The sequence below is a fragment of the Podarcis vaucheri genome (assembly GCF_965113315.1).
Source record: "Podarcis vaucheri genome assembly, chromosome: 13".
Classification (NCBI taxonomy): Eukaryota; Metazoa; Chordata; class Lepidosauria; order Squamata; family Lacertidae; genus Podarcis; species Podarcis vaucheri.
The window spans coordinates 39,830,412-39,849,308 of record NC_138751.1 but is presented as its reverse complement, the minus strand read 5'-3'; the positions used below and the strand labels follow the sequence as shown (position 1 = coordinate 39,849,308).

Here is an 18,897-nt window from a genome sequence, read left to right as displayed (position 1 = left end):
ACTTCTATATACTGTCCTACCAACCAGTTGTGAGGTGCTTTTCCTCCAAGGATGTGGACAGGCTGTTTGGACGAGTGAAAGTGACCACCTGTCTCCTTGATCCCTGCCCGTCTTGGCTTATAAAAGCTAGGCGGGAAGGGCTGGGTGATGGGTTTTCGTGGGGTGGTGAATGCTTCTCTCTGTGACGGAGCCTTCCCAGACCCGCTGAAAGAGGCGGTTATCAAACTGCTTCTTTAAAAACCATCTTTAGATGCTGCCAATATAGCCAACTATCACCCAGTCTCAAATCTTCCATTCTTGGGCAAGGTGATTGAGCGAGTGGTTGCTGAACAACTCCAGGCACGCCAGGAAGAAGCAGACCATTTGGATCCCTTCCAGTCGGGATTCAGGCCTCATCATGGGACTGAAACTGCCTAGGGTGCACTGGTCCATGATCTCCGGCGGGCTAGGGACAAAGGTGAGAGCTGTTTCCTTGCTCTGCTGGATCTCTCAGTGGCTTTTGACACCATCGACCATAACATCCTTCTGGACCGTCTAGAGGGGCTGGGAGTTGGGGGCACTGTAATACAGTGGTTCCCTCCTTCCTCCTGGGCCGTGTTCAGAAAGTGGGGGGGGGAGAGGTGAGTGTTCAGACCCCTGGGCTTACACTTGTGGGGTGCCTCAGGGTTCTGTTCTCTTCCCTCATGCGTTGAAGGTGACCTGGAAACTACAACTAATCCAGAATGCAGCAGCTAGACTGGTGACTGGGAGGGGCCGCTGAGACCACATAACACAGTTCTTGAAAGACCTACCCTGGCTCCCAGTATGTTTCTGAGCACAATTCAAAGTGTTGGTGCTGACCTTTAAAGTCCTAAAGGGCATCCATCCAAAATACCTGAAGAAGCGTCTCCACTCCCATCGTTCTGCCCGGACACTGAGGTCCAGCTCTGTGGGCCTTCTGGCAGTTCCCTCACTGTGAGAAACAAAGCTACAGGGAACCAGGCAGAGAGCCTTCTTGGTAGTGGTACCCGCCCTGTGGAATGCCCCCCCATCAGATGTCAAAGAGAAAAACAACTACCAGACTTTTAGAAGACATCTGAAGGCAGCCCTGTTTAGGGAAGCTTTAAATGTTTAATAGATTATTGTATTTTAATATTCTGTTGGAAGCCACACAGAGTGGATGGGGTATAAATAATATATTCTCATTCTTATTCTTATTCTTATTCTTATTCTTATTCTTATTCTTATTCTTATTCTTATTCTTATTCTTCTTATTCTTATTCTTATTCTTATTCTTATTCTTTCTATCAGGAACACAAATAGTTGTCCTTTTCACCATTCTTTCGTCTCGGTATAATTGTCAGAAAACTAATGAAGTGGTGCTCAGGTGGGAAACTTTAGGAGGTCAGATTAATCATTTTCACTGGTCAACATTGGTAGGAGACTGGCCCAGTGAATTTCTCATTGCTGTTAATTCTGCATGGGCTTTTGTTGTCCCATAAACAGTCAGAAAGAACTTTGAATGAAAGATCAGAAACAGGGTTGTTATTATTATGTTTGGGCATTTTCTGATGTTCCTGAGGTAAAGAGAGCTTGTTATTATCTCACCTATAATTATCACTCTCAGCTTGGCTAAGTCTCCCTTGGATAATGTAGATTTCCAGAGAATACTAACCAATATCAAAACATGGGTATTGTAACCTCTTCCTGCCATTCTAAGCAAGAGAGAGGACAGAGAAAGAGGAAGGATTTTCACCTTTCTCTTAATCAAGTTATAAAATAGGATTTTAATCTGTGAATTTTTAGAGAAGTGTCTTTGGTGACAAGGCAGAATATTGTACTGAGGTTGGTTGTGAAGCAAGGTGCATGTGCTGGATGGAAAGAAGGCTATTTGATGGGAAAGAAAAGGTGCTTCAATATGCTGCTGTTTATTGTGCCCCTTCTCTTTCATCTGCCACATTTGCTGGTCAAACATACCACGAGTTGCACCATCCATGATCTGTCCAGCATTCCACATGAATACTACCAACCTGGTCATCTTATTGTTGGCGGACTTGCTTCTCATCTCTTTGCTGTTTTTGACAAAGAAGAATTCAAAGAAAGGCTAACTATCCACCAGCGCCTTAATACCCAGTAAAGCCATCCAATGTCAAATAATCAGATCAAATGTCAAATGATACTGAAATATCCCCCAGCTCTAACCAGGCCTCCTCAGAAGCTAGTTCCCCTGATTTCAGTGGGATTTACTTCCACTGAAGAGAAATGCAGATCTGAATGTGTCAGTGAGATGAGAGAGCCTGGTCTTGTTGATGTGTTCTCTCCTCCCCACATCCCAGCAAATCTCTTCCAAGGAGAGTTTAACAAGAGGAGGACTCAAAGATTAAACCTCCCTAGTTTAAGATTGAAAGTCCTTCTCTGTTCTTAGTCTTCACCACAGAAACTCTCGTTTGAAGTGTCTTACACAAGGCTCACCTCTCCTTTGAGGTGATGCTCAAATAACCCCTGATATTCTCATCCAAGTCAGGCTAGACGATTGTCTTTAACAGTTATAGACAGGGCATGGATTAGATACATTCTGACTATATTCTGCTGAAGGTAGTGATCTGTGAATAAATGTCAGTTAACTGTCAGTTGGGAGACGTTATGGGGGAGGTGTGAGTTCCAGTTCAGCGGTAAAGATCTGATTCTCCTGGAGGAAAATGGCAGGAGTGGGAAAGTCTGAATGAGCCCTACATTAAGTTAAAATTCTACTCTTTAAGTTGAAATTGTTCTGCAGATATGTGTGTATTAGGGCAAAATTATCAAGAGCCCCCTGAACAACATGCATAGTATATCTCTCAATGATACAGCATAAAATTCTCTTTGCAGAATTGTGCCAAAGAACTACCAGCATATTCTGGCCTTGGTATTTGCTGTCAAGGAGATCAATGAGAACCCCAAGATCTTGCCTAATATTACACTGGGATTCCACATCTATGACACTTACTTTGATGAAAGGATGACCTACTGGGCTGCTCTGAACCTTCCCTCTACCCTTATACCCAACTACAAGTGCAACAACCAGAAACACCTGGCAGCAGTTATTGGGGGACTAGACTTGGATATCTCTGTCTACCTGGCAAACATCTTGGGCATCTACAAGATTCCCCAGGTAAGATGCTGCATAGGGGATTTCACACATCCACCATGATGTCTTCTATCAAGAAAGGATTTGTATAATATAGAAATAGTTGTGAGAGACGAAGAAGAGTGATCCTGCCCTTCACAAGGTAAGGTGATGATAGAAAAGTTCTCATCTCACCCCACTTCCTTGTCCATACACACCTAAAAACATGTATCCCAATTCCATTCTGCCAACTGACACCCTCTCACCTTTGCTACATGGCCTACCGGTTGGAGTCAAAAGCTGCTCTCTTGCAAAGCTGGAAGCCTGCCTATCAGGAGTCAGCTGCACACACATTGTGGCACTTGATGGGGATTCTGTGTGTTAGTGGCTTGAGAGATGAAGGGAAGAGAAGGGAAGGGAAGACGCCATGAAATCAGGAGTTGAAATGCTGCGGTGAAGCAAAGTGGAAAATACAGGGGAGAGGAAAGAAGCAACACAGGAAGGCATAGAGGAAAAAGTGTAGAAAGAAAAGGCGGATGTTGGAGAGGAAAGCAGGAGTTCAGGGAACTGGGATTGGAGGTATGGCAAAGAAGGAGGTGGAAGCTGAGAAACACAGGGTGCAACCTGCCACTCCTCCCAGCTTTGTGGAACCTGCCTTCTTAAGGCAACTGGCTCATTTTGCCTCCTGGGTGGGCAGGTCCTGGGTGCACATACCCAGTCCTTCTGCAATTATAGATGATGCTCCTTTATTTCCTTTTAGCTCACTTATGGCTCCTTTTCTCCAAAGGATGGTGGTCAAAGCCAATCCACTTCTTTCTACAAGATGGTGCCCAATGAAGCCCATCAGTACACTGGGATTGTTGAGTTACTTCTGCACTTTGGTTGGACATGGGTTGGATTGCTTGCTAGAGAAAGTGAAGGTGGAGAGAGATTTATTCAGATCCTGAAACCTCTTCTCTCCCACAAAGGCATTTGCTTGGCCTTCTCAGAGACAACCCTGAACATGGCATATTTGGCTGAGTATTATGACATGTTTCCCCACTGGATGCAAATTTATCAAGCTATTATGGAAAGTAAAGCCAAGGTGGTGGTTGTCTATGGAGGAACAAAGTCCATACTTGCCTTGCAGACAATGATAGTACTAGGTGAAATGGAAAATGTGACCAAGACATCTGATGGCAAGGTGTGGATTTTGACGGCACAACTGGATTACACAGCACCGCCCTTGCGAATGAGCCTGGATATGCAAATCTCTCATGGTTCCCTCTCCTTTACAGTTCATTCAAATGTGGTACAAGGATTCAAAGCCTTTCTTCAGGCACAAAATCCTTTTGAGGCAAATGGAAATGGCTTTGTCAAGCAGTTCTGGGCACAGGTATTTCTCTGTTTATTTCCAAACTCCAGTACAGAGGAGCAGGCCAGTGAAACCTGCACCGGAGAGGAGAAGCTGGAGAATCTCCCTTTGTCTGCTTTTGAGATGACCATGTCTGGCCACAGCTACAGTCTCTATACTGCTGTCTATGCCATAGCACATGCTCTACATGCCATGTTCCTGCCTGGACCCAAATATAGGAGAATGGTGGAAGGAGAGATGCAGGAGTTCCGGCCTTGGCAAGTAATGCCTGTCATAAGATATAATTTATTTTACATAGGCTGTGATATGTAAAACAATACCCTGAAAAATTTTAAGCTCCACATTCCCCGTTTGTGTGCAGAGAAGCTGCTCATTGAGGACTAGCTCAGTGAAGAATCAAACTGTTCTGCTTACAGCTGGTAAGCAGGAGGACCCAATCCTGCACTCTCCAGTTTTCTTGTGAGCAACTACCTTTGTGTGCATGGGAAAACATGCAGCAAACAGAAGCATGGAAATACAGGATGTAAAACCTTAAAATATGCCCTTTCCCGTGAATTCCAGAATATCCCACTTTCCTAGCACAAAAATAGATCACAAGCTTAGCAGGTCATAATGTGGTTTACTTACAAAACTCTTCTAAGTTCAACAGTTTTTTGGAACACAACACTCATAAAAATGTTGCAGAAGTAGAAGAAAAAATGGTAAAAGTTCCTAATCTTTCTATTGGTATAGAAAATGGTGGTTTCAGATTACATTCTTATCTGAAAAACAGGCTTCTTAATTCCATGCGGCTGCAGGGAGCAGTTCAGATCTCCACACAAATGAAATTCACATATACAGTGAGCAGAACAATAGGCTTTGTTGCCCATTTCTTCCCAAGGTAAGGAGAAGGGGCGTTGGCCGAGTCTGTCAGAACACTTTTTTCTATGACATTAAACCATGGGTAGACAAACTAAGGCACGGGGGCTGGATCCGGCCCAATTGCCTTCTAAATCTGGCCCGCAGACTGTCCAGGAATCAGCGTGTTTTTACATGAATAGAAAGTGTCCTTTTATTCAAAATGCATCTCTGGGTTTTTTGTGGAGTATAGGAGTTTGTTCCTTCCCCCCCTCCAAAATATAGTCTGCCCCCCCCAAGGTCTGAGGGACAGTGGACCGGCCCCCTGCTGAAAAGGTTTGCTGACCCCTGCATTAAACCCGTTATGTATTTATTAGACTCAAGCATGCTGGTTATATGAGGATTGTTGGGCAGTGAGAGTGTGTGTAGATATCCAAGCATGGTCAGACACGCATTGGGATTTTCCCCATAGGAAACAATGGAGATCATTGGCTCAATATGTGAATGCTCGTCCTACAAACCATTTCTCAGAAAACAGATTATATTTGCATGTCACCACCTCTCTGTGTTGACAGTCTGGAGGCATCCTGAATGTGAGAAAGGAGAGACATTTGCATTGCTTCAAAGTTACTTTTTTTCTTTCAATGCAGCTCCACCCCTTTCTTAGGACTGTCTCCTTTAACAACTCTGCTGGGGAAACGGTATCTTTCAGTGCGAACAGGGAAGTAGAAGCTGGTTTTGATATTACCAACCTGGTCACTTTCCCAAATAACTCCTTCATGAGAGTCAAGGTTGGAAGGGTAGGCGGGGAGGCTGCCGCAGTCCAGGAATTCACCCTTGATGACAACAGAATGGTGTGGCACAGAAGCTTTCACCAGGTGAGGCATAATTCCTACATCTATGAGAGATAGGAAAAAAGAATGATATTATACTTACAGATCATCAGTCCAGGACATACCTGCCTTTCCAGCCAGATTCTAAATTTTCTTTCTCTGCCCTGTAGAATCTTAAGTTGGAAGTCATCACAACGGCTATTTGGCCTGCAATGCAGAAATCACAACATAAGATGACCTTGCTGGCTCAGATCAATACCCAACTAGTGCAGAATATTGCCATTGGCCAGTCTTGTCCAGCTTCTGAATATGGATTGTGGCTTTTGGCTTGGGGCTCTTTTCATCCCAGTGTATTTCATGAGTCTCTTGGGAAGAAGAAGGGGTTTGTCGCTTTCAGTTCAAATGCTGATGGTTGAGAAGGAAGTAGGGGCTGTGGAGGTTTGTGGGTAGCTATTCTTTGTCACCAAGTGTAGAATGAGGAAAGGGCCTTCTTAGATTGGAGAAGAATCAGCCCTCCCCAAGACATGGCTTGCCTGGCACCTCCCTTTGTATCTGTAGGCACCAGCCGAAAACATTCCTCTAATGTATTTCTTACATTGACTTAATGGAGGAGAAATCACACCCAAACTATCACACCTTTCAGTGATACTAGGGTTGACATATTGCAGGACACCCTGAAAGTTGTTGAACTTTTTCTTTTTTACAAAAATGCCAAAATCCCACAATTTTTTGTTTTACTTCCAAAGATCCAGGACAAACCTCCACCTTCCAGAACTTTCCCCAGGACGCTGCTTCCGCCTTTGAAATCCCGGACATATGGCAGCCCTAATTCTAGTGAGACACCTAAGACAAACCACACATTCCATTATTCATGTTCTTTTAAAAAAAACAACCCAAAACCAAGTGTGCTTATGCTAGCCACATGTATCCTAAGGAAAAAGGAACTGTAGGCAAGGGTGGAGGAGAATTTCATATTGTCTACAATTTTATGGAAACTCTCAGACTAGTACACATATTGGAACATCATTGCTTATCCTTCAGGTTTCACATTTCTGTGGATCTTGTGGTACATTCTCAACTCAAAAAAGGACCAAAATGGTTTGAAGAATACACCTGGTAGGATAAAATACACTTGAAATTGCATCTGTTAAGATAAAATGCGTGGCAGGGAGTGTGAAGGGAGCTTCTAAGAACATTTGGCTGAACCCCTTTAGAAGACTCATATTTGGGGACCGAGAAAAAACACAAAATCCCAAATCACAGGGAGTGTTAGGTTTCTGTTGTACCACTGTGCAGGTTTTGGAGTCACAAGACTCTATTGACATTCCAGATTGCTGGAAGTCTCACGGGAGACGGGAGACGGATGTTGATGTTACTAGTTTCCTCTTTCTTTGTTTCCTGTTGTTCACTGTCTCTCACAGAGAGAGTAGTCGCATATTCTTTTCTGTCCTGCGTAGTTAGGAATAAATGTAGCAATGTAGCACATATTTCAGCTCCTTCAGCTGTTCGGATACTCTGCGTAATAGGGGAGCGTGCCTGAGCCTCATCAAAGACTTAGGTCGTTAATCATTGTCGGAGGGGAGCCTAGATGGATTCCGAAGAACGACGAGGAAGAGAACCGTTACAGCTTGGTCATACGGAACCTCCTACAGGGAGGCTTCTCATTGTGTTCAGCCTGTCAGAGCTTTCCGCTTAGTATGCAAAGATCATTGGTGGAACAGCTATGGGAACAAGATGGGCAGAGCTGGTGAGACCACACACCACAAAGTCTCCACATTTGTAGATCATTTTTGGAATTACACTTCTGTCATCTTCACAAAGCATGTTTTTTGTTTTTTTTTACACTTCCTACGATTAGAAAATTGGAGGTGTGAAAGGTATTACTTTATATATGGGGGGGGAAGGGGGCAGGACTGGCAAAGATGAACCCCCAACCCCCTTCCCAATTTCAGTGGTCATACATTCTTTCTGAATGCCAGAAAAGGGCTAAAACATGGTCAATTTCCACATTATTATTATTTTGGCACTGTGTTTGTAGCCTGGCACTGTGTTTCGAATACACTGTATTTGGTGTCTTCCTACTGCCAGCTGGAAGAAAAAAGAAGCCAAAAGTGCTACTTACTTCTGTGTGCTAAACTGTTTATCTGTTTCTTTCAATGAGCAGGTGCCACCCCTTTCGGTATGTAACCCAAGTTGCCCTCCTGGTTCCAGGAAGGAGAAGAAGGAGGGGGAGCCATTCTGCTGCTATGGTTGTGCTCCATGTCCTCAAGGAAAGATTTCATCCCAAAAGGGTAAGAGACACAGGATATATAATTTTCAAAGCGTATGTCATGTTAGAAGTTGAGGAAAAGAATAAATAAATAAATCAGTAGTAACGTGTGCATTTTTGTACATATTGTTTGATTGGAGAACTGCATCACAAATGTTTAGAGAAGTACACATTTTTAAGGGAAAATTTACTTTGGTTTACGTTTTGATTCAAGGAATGCAATTTAGATATCTTTCTCATTCAAGGGGAATAAAAACCAAATTTCTCCTCCATACTTATTGGCAGATAGCCCCCATAAAGGATTATGGACCCACTCCTAAAAAGAATCCATTTGTCACCCATCTTGTAATCTTTGTCGCAGGTAATTTTGAATTAAATGCACAGCAGGCAATTTTGAATTAAATGCACCAGTGATATGACTTGGTAGGAGACACCTTCCTTAATTCAGGCAATAACAAACAAACATCCGTCTGATTGATGCACAATCGTGCACCCGAGCAAGTTGGAAGGGTTCAGTATAGGGCGTGGGGGTGGAACGGGCTGGGAATGGCACCCCTGTGCAGAAAGGTCATGGACTGTACCTGTTCTGAACAACAAAAATGTGGTTTATGTGGAGTGAGCAAGCCATCACAGGACACACCACATAACCCACCACAAAGATGGAGGTTGAGTTCTCATGCATCACGTTCATTCTGGTTACTCTGGAAATATGTGTGATACCTCTAATTTAACATTATCAGTTCCATACTCGAAGCTTTAGCAGTTGCTCTCCAACACATCCAAAATCTGAATGTATTATTTTCTTTCCAGACATGGTTGACTGTGTTGCGTGCCCAAAGGACCACTATCCAAACAGAGACCAATCACAATGCATTCCAAAGACCATCAGCTTCCTGTCTTTTAAAGAGCCTCTGGGGATGAGCTTAGCATTGTTGGCTCTTTCTCTCTCTCTCCTCACAGTGGTGGTCCTAGTCATCTTCATTAAACATCAGGACACACCCATTGTCAGAGCAAACAATCAGGACCTCACCTACACTCTCCTCACTTTCCTCCTGCTCTGCTTCCTCTGCCCATGGATCTTCCTCAGCCCTCCAGAAAGAGTGAGCTGCCTGCTCCGACAAATGGCTTTTGGCCTTGTTTTCACAGTGACCGTTTCTTGTGTTCTGGCCAAAACGATCACGGTGGTTCTGGCCTTTGTGGCCACCAAACCAGGATCCAGAATGAGGAAGTGGGTGGGGAAAAGACTTGGAAACACCATTGTGATTTCTTGTTCCCTTATCCAAGCAGGCATTTGCAGTATGTGGTTAGGAACCTCTCCCCCATTCCCAGATTCTGACATGCACTCAATGAGGAGAGAAATCATTCTAGGTTGTAACGAAGGGTCAGTTGCCCTGTTTTACTGTGTCCTGGGCTACATGGGCTTTTTGGCCATTATCAGCTTTGTTGTGGCCTTTTTTGCCAGGAAACTGCCTGACAGCTTCAATGAGGCCAAATTCATCACCTTCAGCATGCTCTTGTTTTGTAGTGTTTGGATCTCCTTTGTTCCAGTGTACCTGAGCACCAAGGGGAAATATATGGTGGCTGTGGAGATCTTCTCCATCTTGGCCTCCAGTGCTGGCTTACTGGGCTCCATCTTTGCCCCCAAATCCTACATCATTGTGTTGAGGCCTGATCTGAACAGCAAGGAGCAGTTAATAAAGAGGAAATAATAAATTATCCTTTCATCCTGTGGTTTTTTTCCACCAAACTATGAGCAATTTAATCTCTCTTGATCCACACCTTTTGATTATGTTGTATTTTACATGTTGCAACTGTTATGTGCAATTTATTTTAAACTCCCCTGTGGTCTCTCTGAGACAAGAGCCCCTCATCTTGTTTTAACCCTAAGGCTTATTTGGAAACCAAAAAACTGTCATGAGTACCATAAAATATTGAGACTGACTAAAAATTCAGAGCGTAATTGATTAGAGACTGAACAAGAAAAAACAATATGCTGAGAGGCATTTTTTTAAAAGGCTTGTTCCTTTCTAGGTTTTTCCCTCTCACTAAGATTTCAGTAGAGTTGTGTGGCGAGATCCCGCCTCCCACCAGTAGAAATAAAGACACAGGACACAGTAATTTAGGTTAATAGGCTATAATTAGGCCACAAATTTATTGGCTACAGGTGATGAGTGGTATTGGCTTAGGCATTGGTCCTATTGACTATCCAGCTTCAGCCTGCTTGCTTGAAGACCGGGAAGGGTTAACACCAGCAGGGGAGCCCTGCTGATGCACATCAACTAGGCACTCCCCCGGGGTCACCGCTCGGGGGCGTGCCTTGGGCCCTGGTTTCCATAGGCTTTGGACGGGGCCACGGCCCCCGGAATCCTTTACTGGACTACCCTTCAATATCCGGGGGAGGTGATGGCGCTACCACCCATATATCTACATAACAATACCCATACCAATGCCTAACCGCCAAAGCCGAGAAAGTTGTGATGATTTGTTACGAGGTAGGCAAAAAACCCAATGGCTGGTGCCAATTTGCCAAGTGGAAAAAAATCCTATCCGGCCCCTTAACGGCGACCAACCGAGGTCCATAGCAAGGTCAAAAGAGGAACCTTGAAGGGCGGGCAGGTGGGAAACCAACGCAGCTGAGTGGCCAAAGAGGGAGATTCCCAGCCACGCTTGCCTTAAACGAGGCAAGCCACACACCCCGGGGCAAGCCGATTGGCTGGCCGGGGATGACGCGGCCGAGGATTTCCCAGATCGCATGGGGCTGGAAGCCAGTCTCTGCGCGTGTGTTGGGGGTGTGATGCCCGCAACAACACCTCCTTCAGAGGTTGGAAGTGGCTGTGCTACTGTCATGATGAACCAGTCACAGAGATTTCAGTACAGCGAGTCCCAGTTACTTGGGGATTATGTTCAACTGGCCCACATTCATAAATGAAGATTGGATAAGTTGGGAGCACCCTCTAAATCTCTTTGAATGTCTTCTCTGCTGCTCTCCCTCCATTCCAGATCAAAAATACTGCACCTAAAATACCCACATCTGGAATTTTGGGGGCTGACTGGGGGATGTGTGGAAAAGTTGCTGCTTCTGCTGCTCTTCTATGCACATTAACTGTCAGGTGGGGGGGGGGGGGGGCTGAGTAGCGTAAACAACCCCCTGCTGCCCTTCCAGTCTCTGCCCTCACAAGCCATGAGACCTCTCCAGCTCTCTCCCTCCATTTCCGGGTATTAATTAATTTATTTGTTTATTTATCGTGTGCAGTGGGGGATGCCTGTGGTCATGGGCAATATATGCTAGACCATTCCTGGTGTGGGAGTTTTAAACTTAAAATTCAATGAATAACGATTTTGGTATTTTTAATGGGTTTATTGTTATACGATGGGTAGAATGCTTCTGAATGAATATTTTGGAGTAAAAGCATTTTGAACAGGAGTGAAATTAAGCTCCATTTTATTAGAAAATGTAATATCACCATTCACTACTTTTTATTTATTAATTCTATATAGTGTCCCACTGACTAGTGGTGAGGTGCTTTTCTGTCAGGAAAACAAATAGTTGTCCTTTTCACCATTCCTTCGTCTCAGTATAATTGTCAGAAAACTAATCAACTGGTGTTCAGGTGGGAAATTTTAGGACATCAGATTAATCATTTCCACTGGTCAACACTGATAAGAGACTGGCCCACTATTCTTCTTTTCCTCGTGGCTGTTAATTCTGCATGCCCTTTTGTTGTCCCATAAACAGTCAGAAAGAACTTTGAATGAAACATCAGAAACAGGGTTATTATTATTATTGGGGGACATTTTCTGATGTTTCTGATGTAAAGAGAGCTTGTTATTACCTCACCTATAATTATCACTCTCAACATGGCTAAGTATCCCTTGGATAATGTCTCAGTAGATTTCCAGAGAATACTAACCAATGTCAAAACATGGGTATTATAACCTCTTTCTGCAATTCTTTGCAAGGGAGAGGACAGAGGAAGAGGAAGGAGTTTAACTATTTTCTTAATAAAGTTATAAAATAGAATTTTAATCTGTGAATTGTTAGAGAAGCGTTGTTCATCATAAGGCAGAATATTGTACTGAGGTTTGTTGTGAAGCAAGGTTCATTTGCTGGATGGAAATAAGATTGCTTGATGAGAAAGAACATTTGCTTCAATATGCTGCTGTTTATTGTGCCCCTTCTCTTTCATCTACCACATCTGGTGTGCAAACATACCACGAGTTGCACCGTCCATGATCTGTCCAGAATTCCACATGAATACTACCAACCTGGTCATCTTATTGTTGGCGGACTTGCTTCTCATCTCTTTGCTGTTTTTGACAAAGAAGACTTCAAAGAAAGGCTAACTATCCACCAGCGCCTTAATACCCAGTAAAGACATCAAATGTCAAATGATACTGAAATATCCCCCAGCTCTAACCAGACCTCCTCAGAAGCTAGTTCCCCTGATTTCAGTTGGATTTACTTCCACTGAAGGGAAATGCAGATCTGAATGTGTCAGTGAGATGAGAGAGCCTGGTCTTGTTGATGTGTTCTCTCCTCCCCACATCCTACCAAATCTCTTCCAAGGAGAGTTTAACAAGAGGAGGACTCAAAGATTAAACAGCCCTAGTTTAAGATGGAAAGCCCTTCTCTGTTCTTAATCTTCACCTCAGAAACTCTTGTGTGAGGGGTATTAAAGGCTCACCTCTCCTTTGAGGTGATTCTCGAATAACCCCTGATGTTCTCATCCAAGTCAGGCTAGATGATTGTCTTTAATCTTTATAGACATTCTGACCATATTCAGCTGAAGGTAGTGATCAGTGAAGAAATGTCAGTTAACTGTTAGTTGGGAGAGGTTATGAGGGAGGTGTGAGTTCCAGTTCAGCGGTAAAGATCAGATTTTCGTGGAGGAAAATGGCAGGATTGGGAAAATCTGAATGAGCCCTACATTAAGCTAAAATTCTGCACTTTTAGGGGAAATTGTTCTGCAGATATGTGTATATTAGGGCAAAATTTACACTAAAATACTCAAGAATCATAAAGAGCCCACTGAAAAACATGCATAGCACATCTCTCAATGATACAGCATAAAATTCTTGTTGCAGTATTGTGCCAAAGAACTACCAGCATATTCTGGCCTTGGTATTTGCTGTCAAGGAGATCAATGAGAACCCCAAGATCTTGCCTAATATTACACTAGGATTCCACATCTGTGACAGTTACTTCGATGAAAGGATGACCTACTGGGCTGCTCTGAACCTTCCCTCCACACTTGTCCCCAACTACAAGTGCAACAACCAGAAACACCTGGTGGCAGTTATTGGAGGACTGGACTTGGATATCTCTGTCTACCTGGCAAACATCTTGGGCATCTACAAGATTCCGCAGGTAAGATGCTGCCTAGGGGATTTCACACATTCACCATGATTTCTTGTACCCAGAAAGGATTTGTGTAATATAGAAACAGTTGTGAGAGACGAAAGAAAGTGATTCTGCCCTTCACAAGGTAATGTGATGGTAGAAGAGTTCTCATCTCACCCCAGTTCCTTGTCCAAACACACCTAAAAACATGTATCCAAATTCCATGCTACCAGCTGACACCCTCTCACCTTTGCTCCATGGCCTACTGGTTGGAGACAAAAGCTGCTCTCTTGCAAAGCTGGAAGCCTGCCTATCAGGAGTCAGCTGCTGATGCATTGTGACACTTGATGCAAATTCTGTGTATTAGTGGCTTGAGAGAGTAAGGAAAGATGCCATGAAATCAGGAGTTGAAATTTTGTGGTGAAGCAACATGAAAGAAACAGGGGAGAGAAAAGCAGCAGTACAGAAAAAACCTAGAGATCACAGTGGATAAAGAAAAGGAGGGCAGAGAAGAGGAAAGCAGGAGTTCAGGGAACTGGGATTGGAGGTATGGCAAAGAAAGAGGTGGAGGCTGAGAAACACAGGGTGCAACCTGCCACCCTTCCCAGCTTTCTGGAACCTGCCTTCTTAAGGCAACTGGCTCATTTTGCCTCCTGGGTGGGCAGGTCCTAGGTGCACATACCCAGTCCTTCTGCAATTGTAGATGATGCCCCTTTATTTCCTTTTAGCTCACTTATGGGTCCTTTTCTCCAGAGGATGGTGGTCAAAGCCAATCCACTTCTTTCTACAAGATGGTGCCCAATGAAGCCCATCAGTACACTGGGATTGTTGAGTTACTTCTGCACTTTGGCTGGACGTGGGTTGGCTTGCTTGCTAGAGAAAGTGAAGGTGGAGAGAGATTTATTCAGACCCTGAAACCTCTGCTCTCCCAGAAAGGCATTTGCTTGGCCTTCTCAGAGACAATCCTGAAAATGATACATTTGGCTGAGTATTATGACATGTTTCCAGACTTGATCCAAATTTATCAAGCTATTATGGAAAGTAAAGCCAAGGTGGTGGTTTTCTATGGGGGAATAAAGTCCATGCTTACCTTGAGAGAAATCGTAGCAATTGGTGAATTGGAAATTGTGACCAAGACATCTGTGGGCAAGGTGTGGATTCTGACAGCACAGCAGGATTTCACAGCACGGACCTATCAAATGAACCTGGATATGCAGGTCTTCCAGGGTTCCCTCTGCTTTACAGTTCATTCAAATGTGGTGCAAGGATTCAAATTCTTTCTTGAGGCACAAAATCCTTTTGAGGAAAATGGAAATGGCTTTGTCAAGCAGCTCTGGGCACAAGTCTTTCTCTGTTTATTTCCAAACTCCAATACAGAGGAGCAGGCCAGTGGAACCTGCACTGGTGAGGAGAAGCTGGAGAATCTCCCTTCATCTGGTTTTGAGATGAGCATGGCTGGCCACAGCTACAGTGTTTATAATGCTGTCTATGCAACGGCACATGCTTTACATGCCATGTTCTTGTCCAGAACCAAATACAGGGCAGCGGTGGAAGGAGGGATGCAGGAGGTTTGGCCTTGGCAGGTAATGCCTATCATGAGATATAATTTATTTGACATAGGCTGTGATATGCAAAACAGTACCCTGAAAAATTTCAGGCTCCAGTGAAAGAGCACATTCTCCCCTTGTGTGCAGAAAAGCTACTCATGGAGTAAGACAGTGAAGTACCAGACCTGTCCCCCTTTTTTGTGAGCAACTTCCTTTGTGTGCAGAGAAACTGTTAATGAAGGCGGATCCAATCCTGCACTGTGCTGCTTCTTCCAAAGCAGCTTCACTGCACAGAAGTTAGAGGGGGGATCCCAGCCTAGACTGAGACGAGTAGGAGAGACCTGGCAAGGAAATGCTGGAGAAAAAAGTATCTTTGGCTATGGAAATGAGATGGGGAACAGCAAGGAAGAGGACTTTAAACCTGTTTTTTAGTTTTTACTTAGCTTGCTAAACTATCATTCTTGTTGGATTCCTTCGTGACAGAACCCAGAAGAGATTTAATATGGCAACTCCTGCAGCAAATAAAGGCATGAAATTTAGGTGTTAAAATCTTAAAATGTGCCCTTTAAGTCAATCCCAAAGCATCCCACTTACTTAGCACAAGGATAGACCACACAATTAGTAAGTTATACATTGTTTACATACAAAACGCTTCAAAGGCCAGATTCATGTGCTTTTCCATACGGCTGTCAGTTTTGCAGGCAGTCAAACATAGCTTGGTTACAAAATGGTTAAAGGTCGTAAATATTGGTATAGAAAATACTGGTTTCAGACTCCATTCTTGTCTGAAACATAGGAAACTGGTTGGGGGGAGCAGCTCCGAGCTCCACAGGAACATCATTCAAATGTAGGCTGAGTGGAGCCAAAGGTTTCGTTGCCCATTTCCTCCCAAGGTGAGGGGAAGTGACATTGGCCAAGCCTGGCAGGACAACTTCCTCTGTGGCATCAAGCACCTTGTGCATTAATTAGGTTCAAGCGTGCTGATTACCATTTCCTTGGAAGCAGGAGATATCCAACCAGTGGGAACTGAAAGGATGCTGTTTTTTTTATTTTAGTGAGGAATGTATTGGAATTTCCCCCACAAGAAACGATAGAAATCGTCACCCGAGAAGGCAAATGCTCACCTTACGAATTATTTCTCCGGAACAGATTAGGTTTTTATAGCAATTCCTGCATGTATAGACAGACTGGAGGCATCGTGAGTGCCAATAAGGAGAGACATATGCATTACTTCACAGTTACTCTTTTTCTTCCAATGCAGCTCCATCCCTTTCTTAGGAGTGTCTCCTTCAACAACTCTGCTGGAGAAACTGTATCTTTTGGTGAGAACAGGGAAGTAGAAGCTGGCTTTGATATTACAAACCTGGTCACTTTTCCAAATAACTCCTTCGTGAGGGTCAAGGTTGGAAGGGTGGATGTGGAAGCCATCCCAGGCCACCAAATTTCCATTGATGACAACAGGATAGTTTGGCACAGAAGCTTTCACCAGGTGGGGCATACTTCCTACATGCATGAGATATAGGAAAAGAGAATGTTATTCTACTTACAGATCATCAGTCCAGCACATACCTGCCTTTCCAGCCAGATTCTAAACATTTTTTTCTCTGCACTGTGTAAGAATACAGTGGTACCTCAGGTTAAATACTTAATTCGTTCTGGAGATCCGTTCTGAACCTGAAACTTTCACCAGGTGGGGCATACTTCCTACATCCATGAGATATAGGAAAACAATGGTATTGCACTTATAGACTTTCCTCTGCACTACATAAGAACGTAAGACGAGCTTGCTAGATCAGGCCAATGGCCCATCTTGTGCAGGATAACACCCATGGCCAGTCTTGTCCTGCATCTGGATATGGTGTACATGTGACTGTTACCTTGTGTGTCTCTCTATCCCAGGGTATTTCATGAGTCTCTTGTCAAGAATGAGGTGTTGGTTGCTCTGATGGGAAGGAAGCAGGGACTATGGAGTTTGTGGGCAGCTGTTTTTCTCACCAACAGTGCAATGAGGAAATTGATTTCTTAGATTGAGGAAGACTCAAACCTAAATCTCTTTAGGTGCCAGGTGAAAACATTCCTCTTCCCCCAGTTTTTTGTCAGATTAAAGTATCTCTGGCCTTTTGAACTGGCGGTGATATTGTTTCAGTTGTTACTGTATAAGGTAGATATTTGTGGTTTTATACAGAAAATGACCCTGTGGGAAATCTACAAGTTAGACCTGAGAACAAGATCACTCTCCACACAGTCTCCAAGTTTGTAGCTCATTCTTTGGAGTACCGTATTTTTCGCTCCATTGGACGCAGTTTTTCCCCTCCAATAATTGAGGGGAAATGTGTGTGCGTCCTATGGAGCGAATGCAGGCTTGTGCCATAGCCGCGCGCAGAGGCTGCACGGGGCTATGGTTTCTTTAGCTCCACACAGCCTCTCCCGTCAGGGAGAGATTGCGTGGGGCTAAAGAGGAAGCCAAAGCAGGCAGTGGGATCCATCCCACTCGCTGCCTTGGCTTGTTCCATAGCCGCGCAAACCCTCTGGCAGGGAGAGGTTGTGCGCAGCCTGTAAGCTGCTCTTTGGGGCTGGGGGGGGGGATTTTTTATTATTATTGATTTACCCGTCTAAGAACTAGGTGCGCCCTATGGTGCGAAAAATACAGTATGTTTCTGTCCTCTCCAAGAAGCACAATTGTTTTATACATGCTATGATTGGAAAATAGGGGGTGGAACAGGTATTATATTTTGTATGGGGACAATAGGGGCAGTGCTGGTGAAGGAGAATCCCCAATCCTCTGCCCCTTTGCCTCCTCATGCATTCTTCCTGAAGCCCGAAAGGGGCTCCAACATGGTAAGTTTCAGCATTTTTTATTTTTTTTTTATTTTAAACCAATGAAAAAGAAATCAGTAGCTGGCACTGAGTCGGGAATAAGTACAGTAGTTTAGTGTCTTCCTACTGTTGGTTGGAAGAAAAAGGAAACAAAAAGTGCTAATAATTTCTGGGTGCTAAAATGTTTATGTGTTTATTTCAATGGGGAGATGCCACCCCTTTCTGTGTGCAACCCAAGTTGTCCCCCTGGTTCCAGGAAGGAAAAGAAGGAGGGGGAGCCATTCTGCTGCTATAATTGTGCTCCATGTCCTCAAGGCAAGATTTCGACCCAGAAGGGTAAGAGAATCAGGATATATGTTGTTCAGAAATAAGTCATGTTAGAAGCTGAGGAAAAGGATAAATAAATCTGTGGTATCGTGTGCATTTTTGTATGTATTGTTTGAATGGAGAACTACATCACAAATGTTTAAAGAAGTAAACATTTTTAAGGGCATCTGTACTTTGATTAACGTGTTGTTACATTGAGTTCAATTTAGATAACTTTCCCATTCAAGTGGCATAAAAACAAAATTTCTCCTCCATACCTATTGGCAGACAGCCCCCATAAAGGATTATGGACCTAAGAAGAATCTGTTTGTCACCCATGATCTAATCTTTGTCACAGGTTAAAATACAGCTGGCAATTTTGAATTCAATGCACCAGTGATATGACTTGGTAGGAGACACCTGTCTTAGTTCATGCAATAACAAACAAACATGCGTCTGATTGATGCGCGATCACATACCCGGGCGAGGTGGAATGGGGTCAGAATAG

The 18,897-nt window shown here is 43.8% G+C and overlaps 2 protein-coding genes and 1 long non-coding RNA gene across 3 annotated transcripts in view; 2 read left to right on the top strand and 1 right to left on the bottom strand.

Moving 5' to 3' along the window:
• LOC309516083 overlaps nucleotides 1-13,140 on the bottom strand; it is a 71,331-nt gene extending 58,191 nt beyond the window's left edge. The window contains exon 1 of the long non-coding RNA XR_014212756.1: nucleotides 12,172-13,140. This is a non-coding gene — a long non-coding RNA (uncharacterized lncRNA). The remainder of the gene's footprint in view (nucleotides 1-12,171) is intronic.
• The window catches only part of LOC309515954 (uncharacterized protein), a 108,511-nt gene that overhangs the window by 72,104 nt on the left and 17,510 nt on the right, over nucleotides 1-18,897 (top strand). The window contains exons 17-19 of the mRNA XM_082194279.1: nucleotides 8,321-8,400; nucleotides 13,464-13,746; nucleotides 14,448-15,302. Of these exons, the coding sequence (XP_082050405.1) occupies nucleotides 8,321-8,400; nucleotides 13,464-13,746; nucleotides 14,448-15,302 (1,218 nt within the window). The remainder of the gene's footprint in view (nucleotides 1-8,320; nucleotides 8,401-13,463; nucleotides 13,747-14,447; nucleotides 15,303-18,897) is intronic.
• On the top strand, nucleotides 1,876-4,644 carry LOC309516059 (vomeronasal type-2 receptor 26-like). Its single transcript, XM_082194564.1, has 3 exons — nucleotides 1,876-2,112; nucleotides 2,848-3,130; nucleotides 4,490-4,644. Exons 1-3 carry the CDS (start codon nucleotides 1,898-1,900, stop codon nucleotides 4,508-4,510), a joined length of 519 nt encoding a protein of 172 aa, XP_082050690.1. The 5' UTR covers nucleotides 1,876-1,897; the 3' UTR covers nucleotides 4,511-4,644.

Excerpts from the sequence above, each read along its gene's own strand:
- LOC309516059 (XM_082194564.1), top strand. The coding sequence starts at position 1,898 with ATGCTGCTGTTTATTGTGCCCCTTCTCTTTCATCTGCCACATTTGCTG. Across the intron at positions 2,113-2,847 it reads CACCAGCGCCTTAATACCCA|AATTGTGCCAAAGAACTACC; the intron begins GTAAAGCCATCC and ends TTCTCTTTGCAG. Across the intron at positions 3,131-4,489 it reads GCATCTACAAGATTCCCCAG|TACAGAGGAGCAGGCCAGTG; the intron begins GTAAGATGCTGC and ends TCCAAACTCCAG.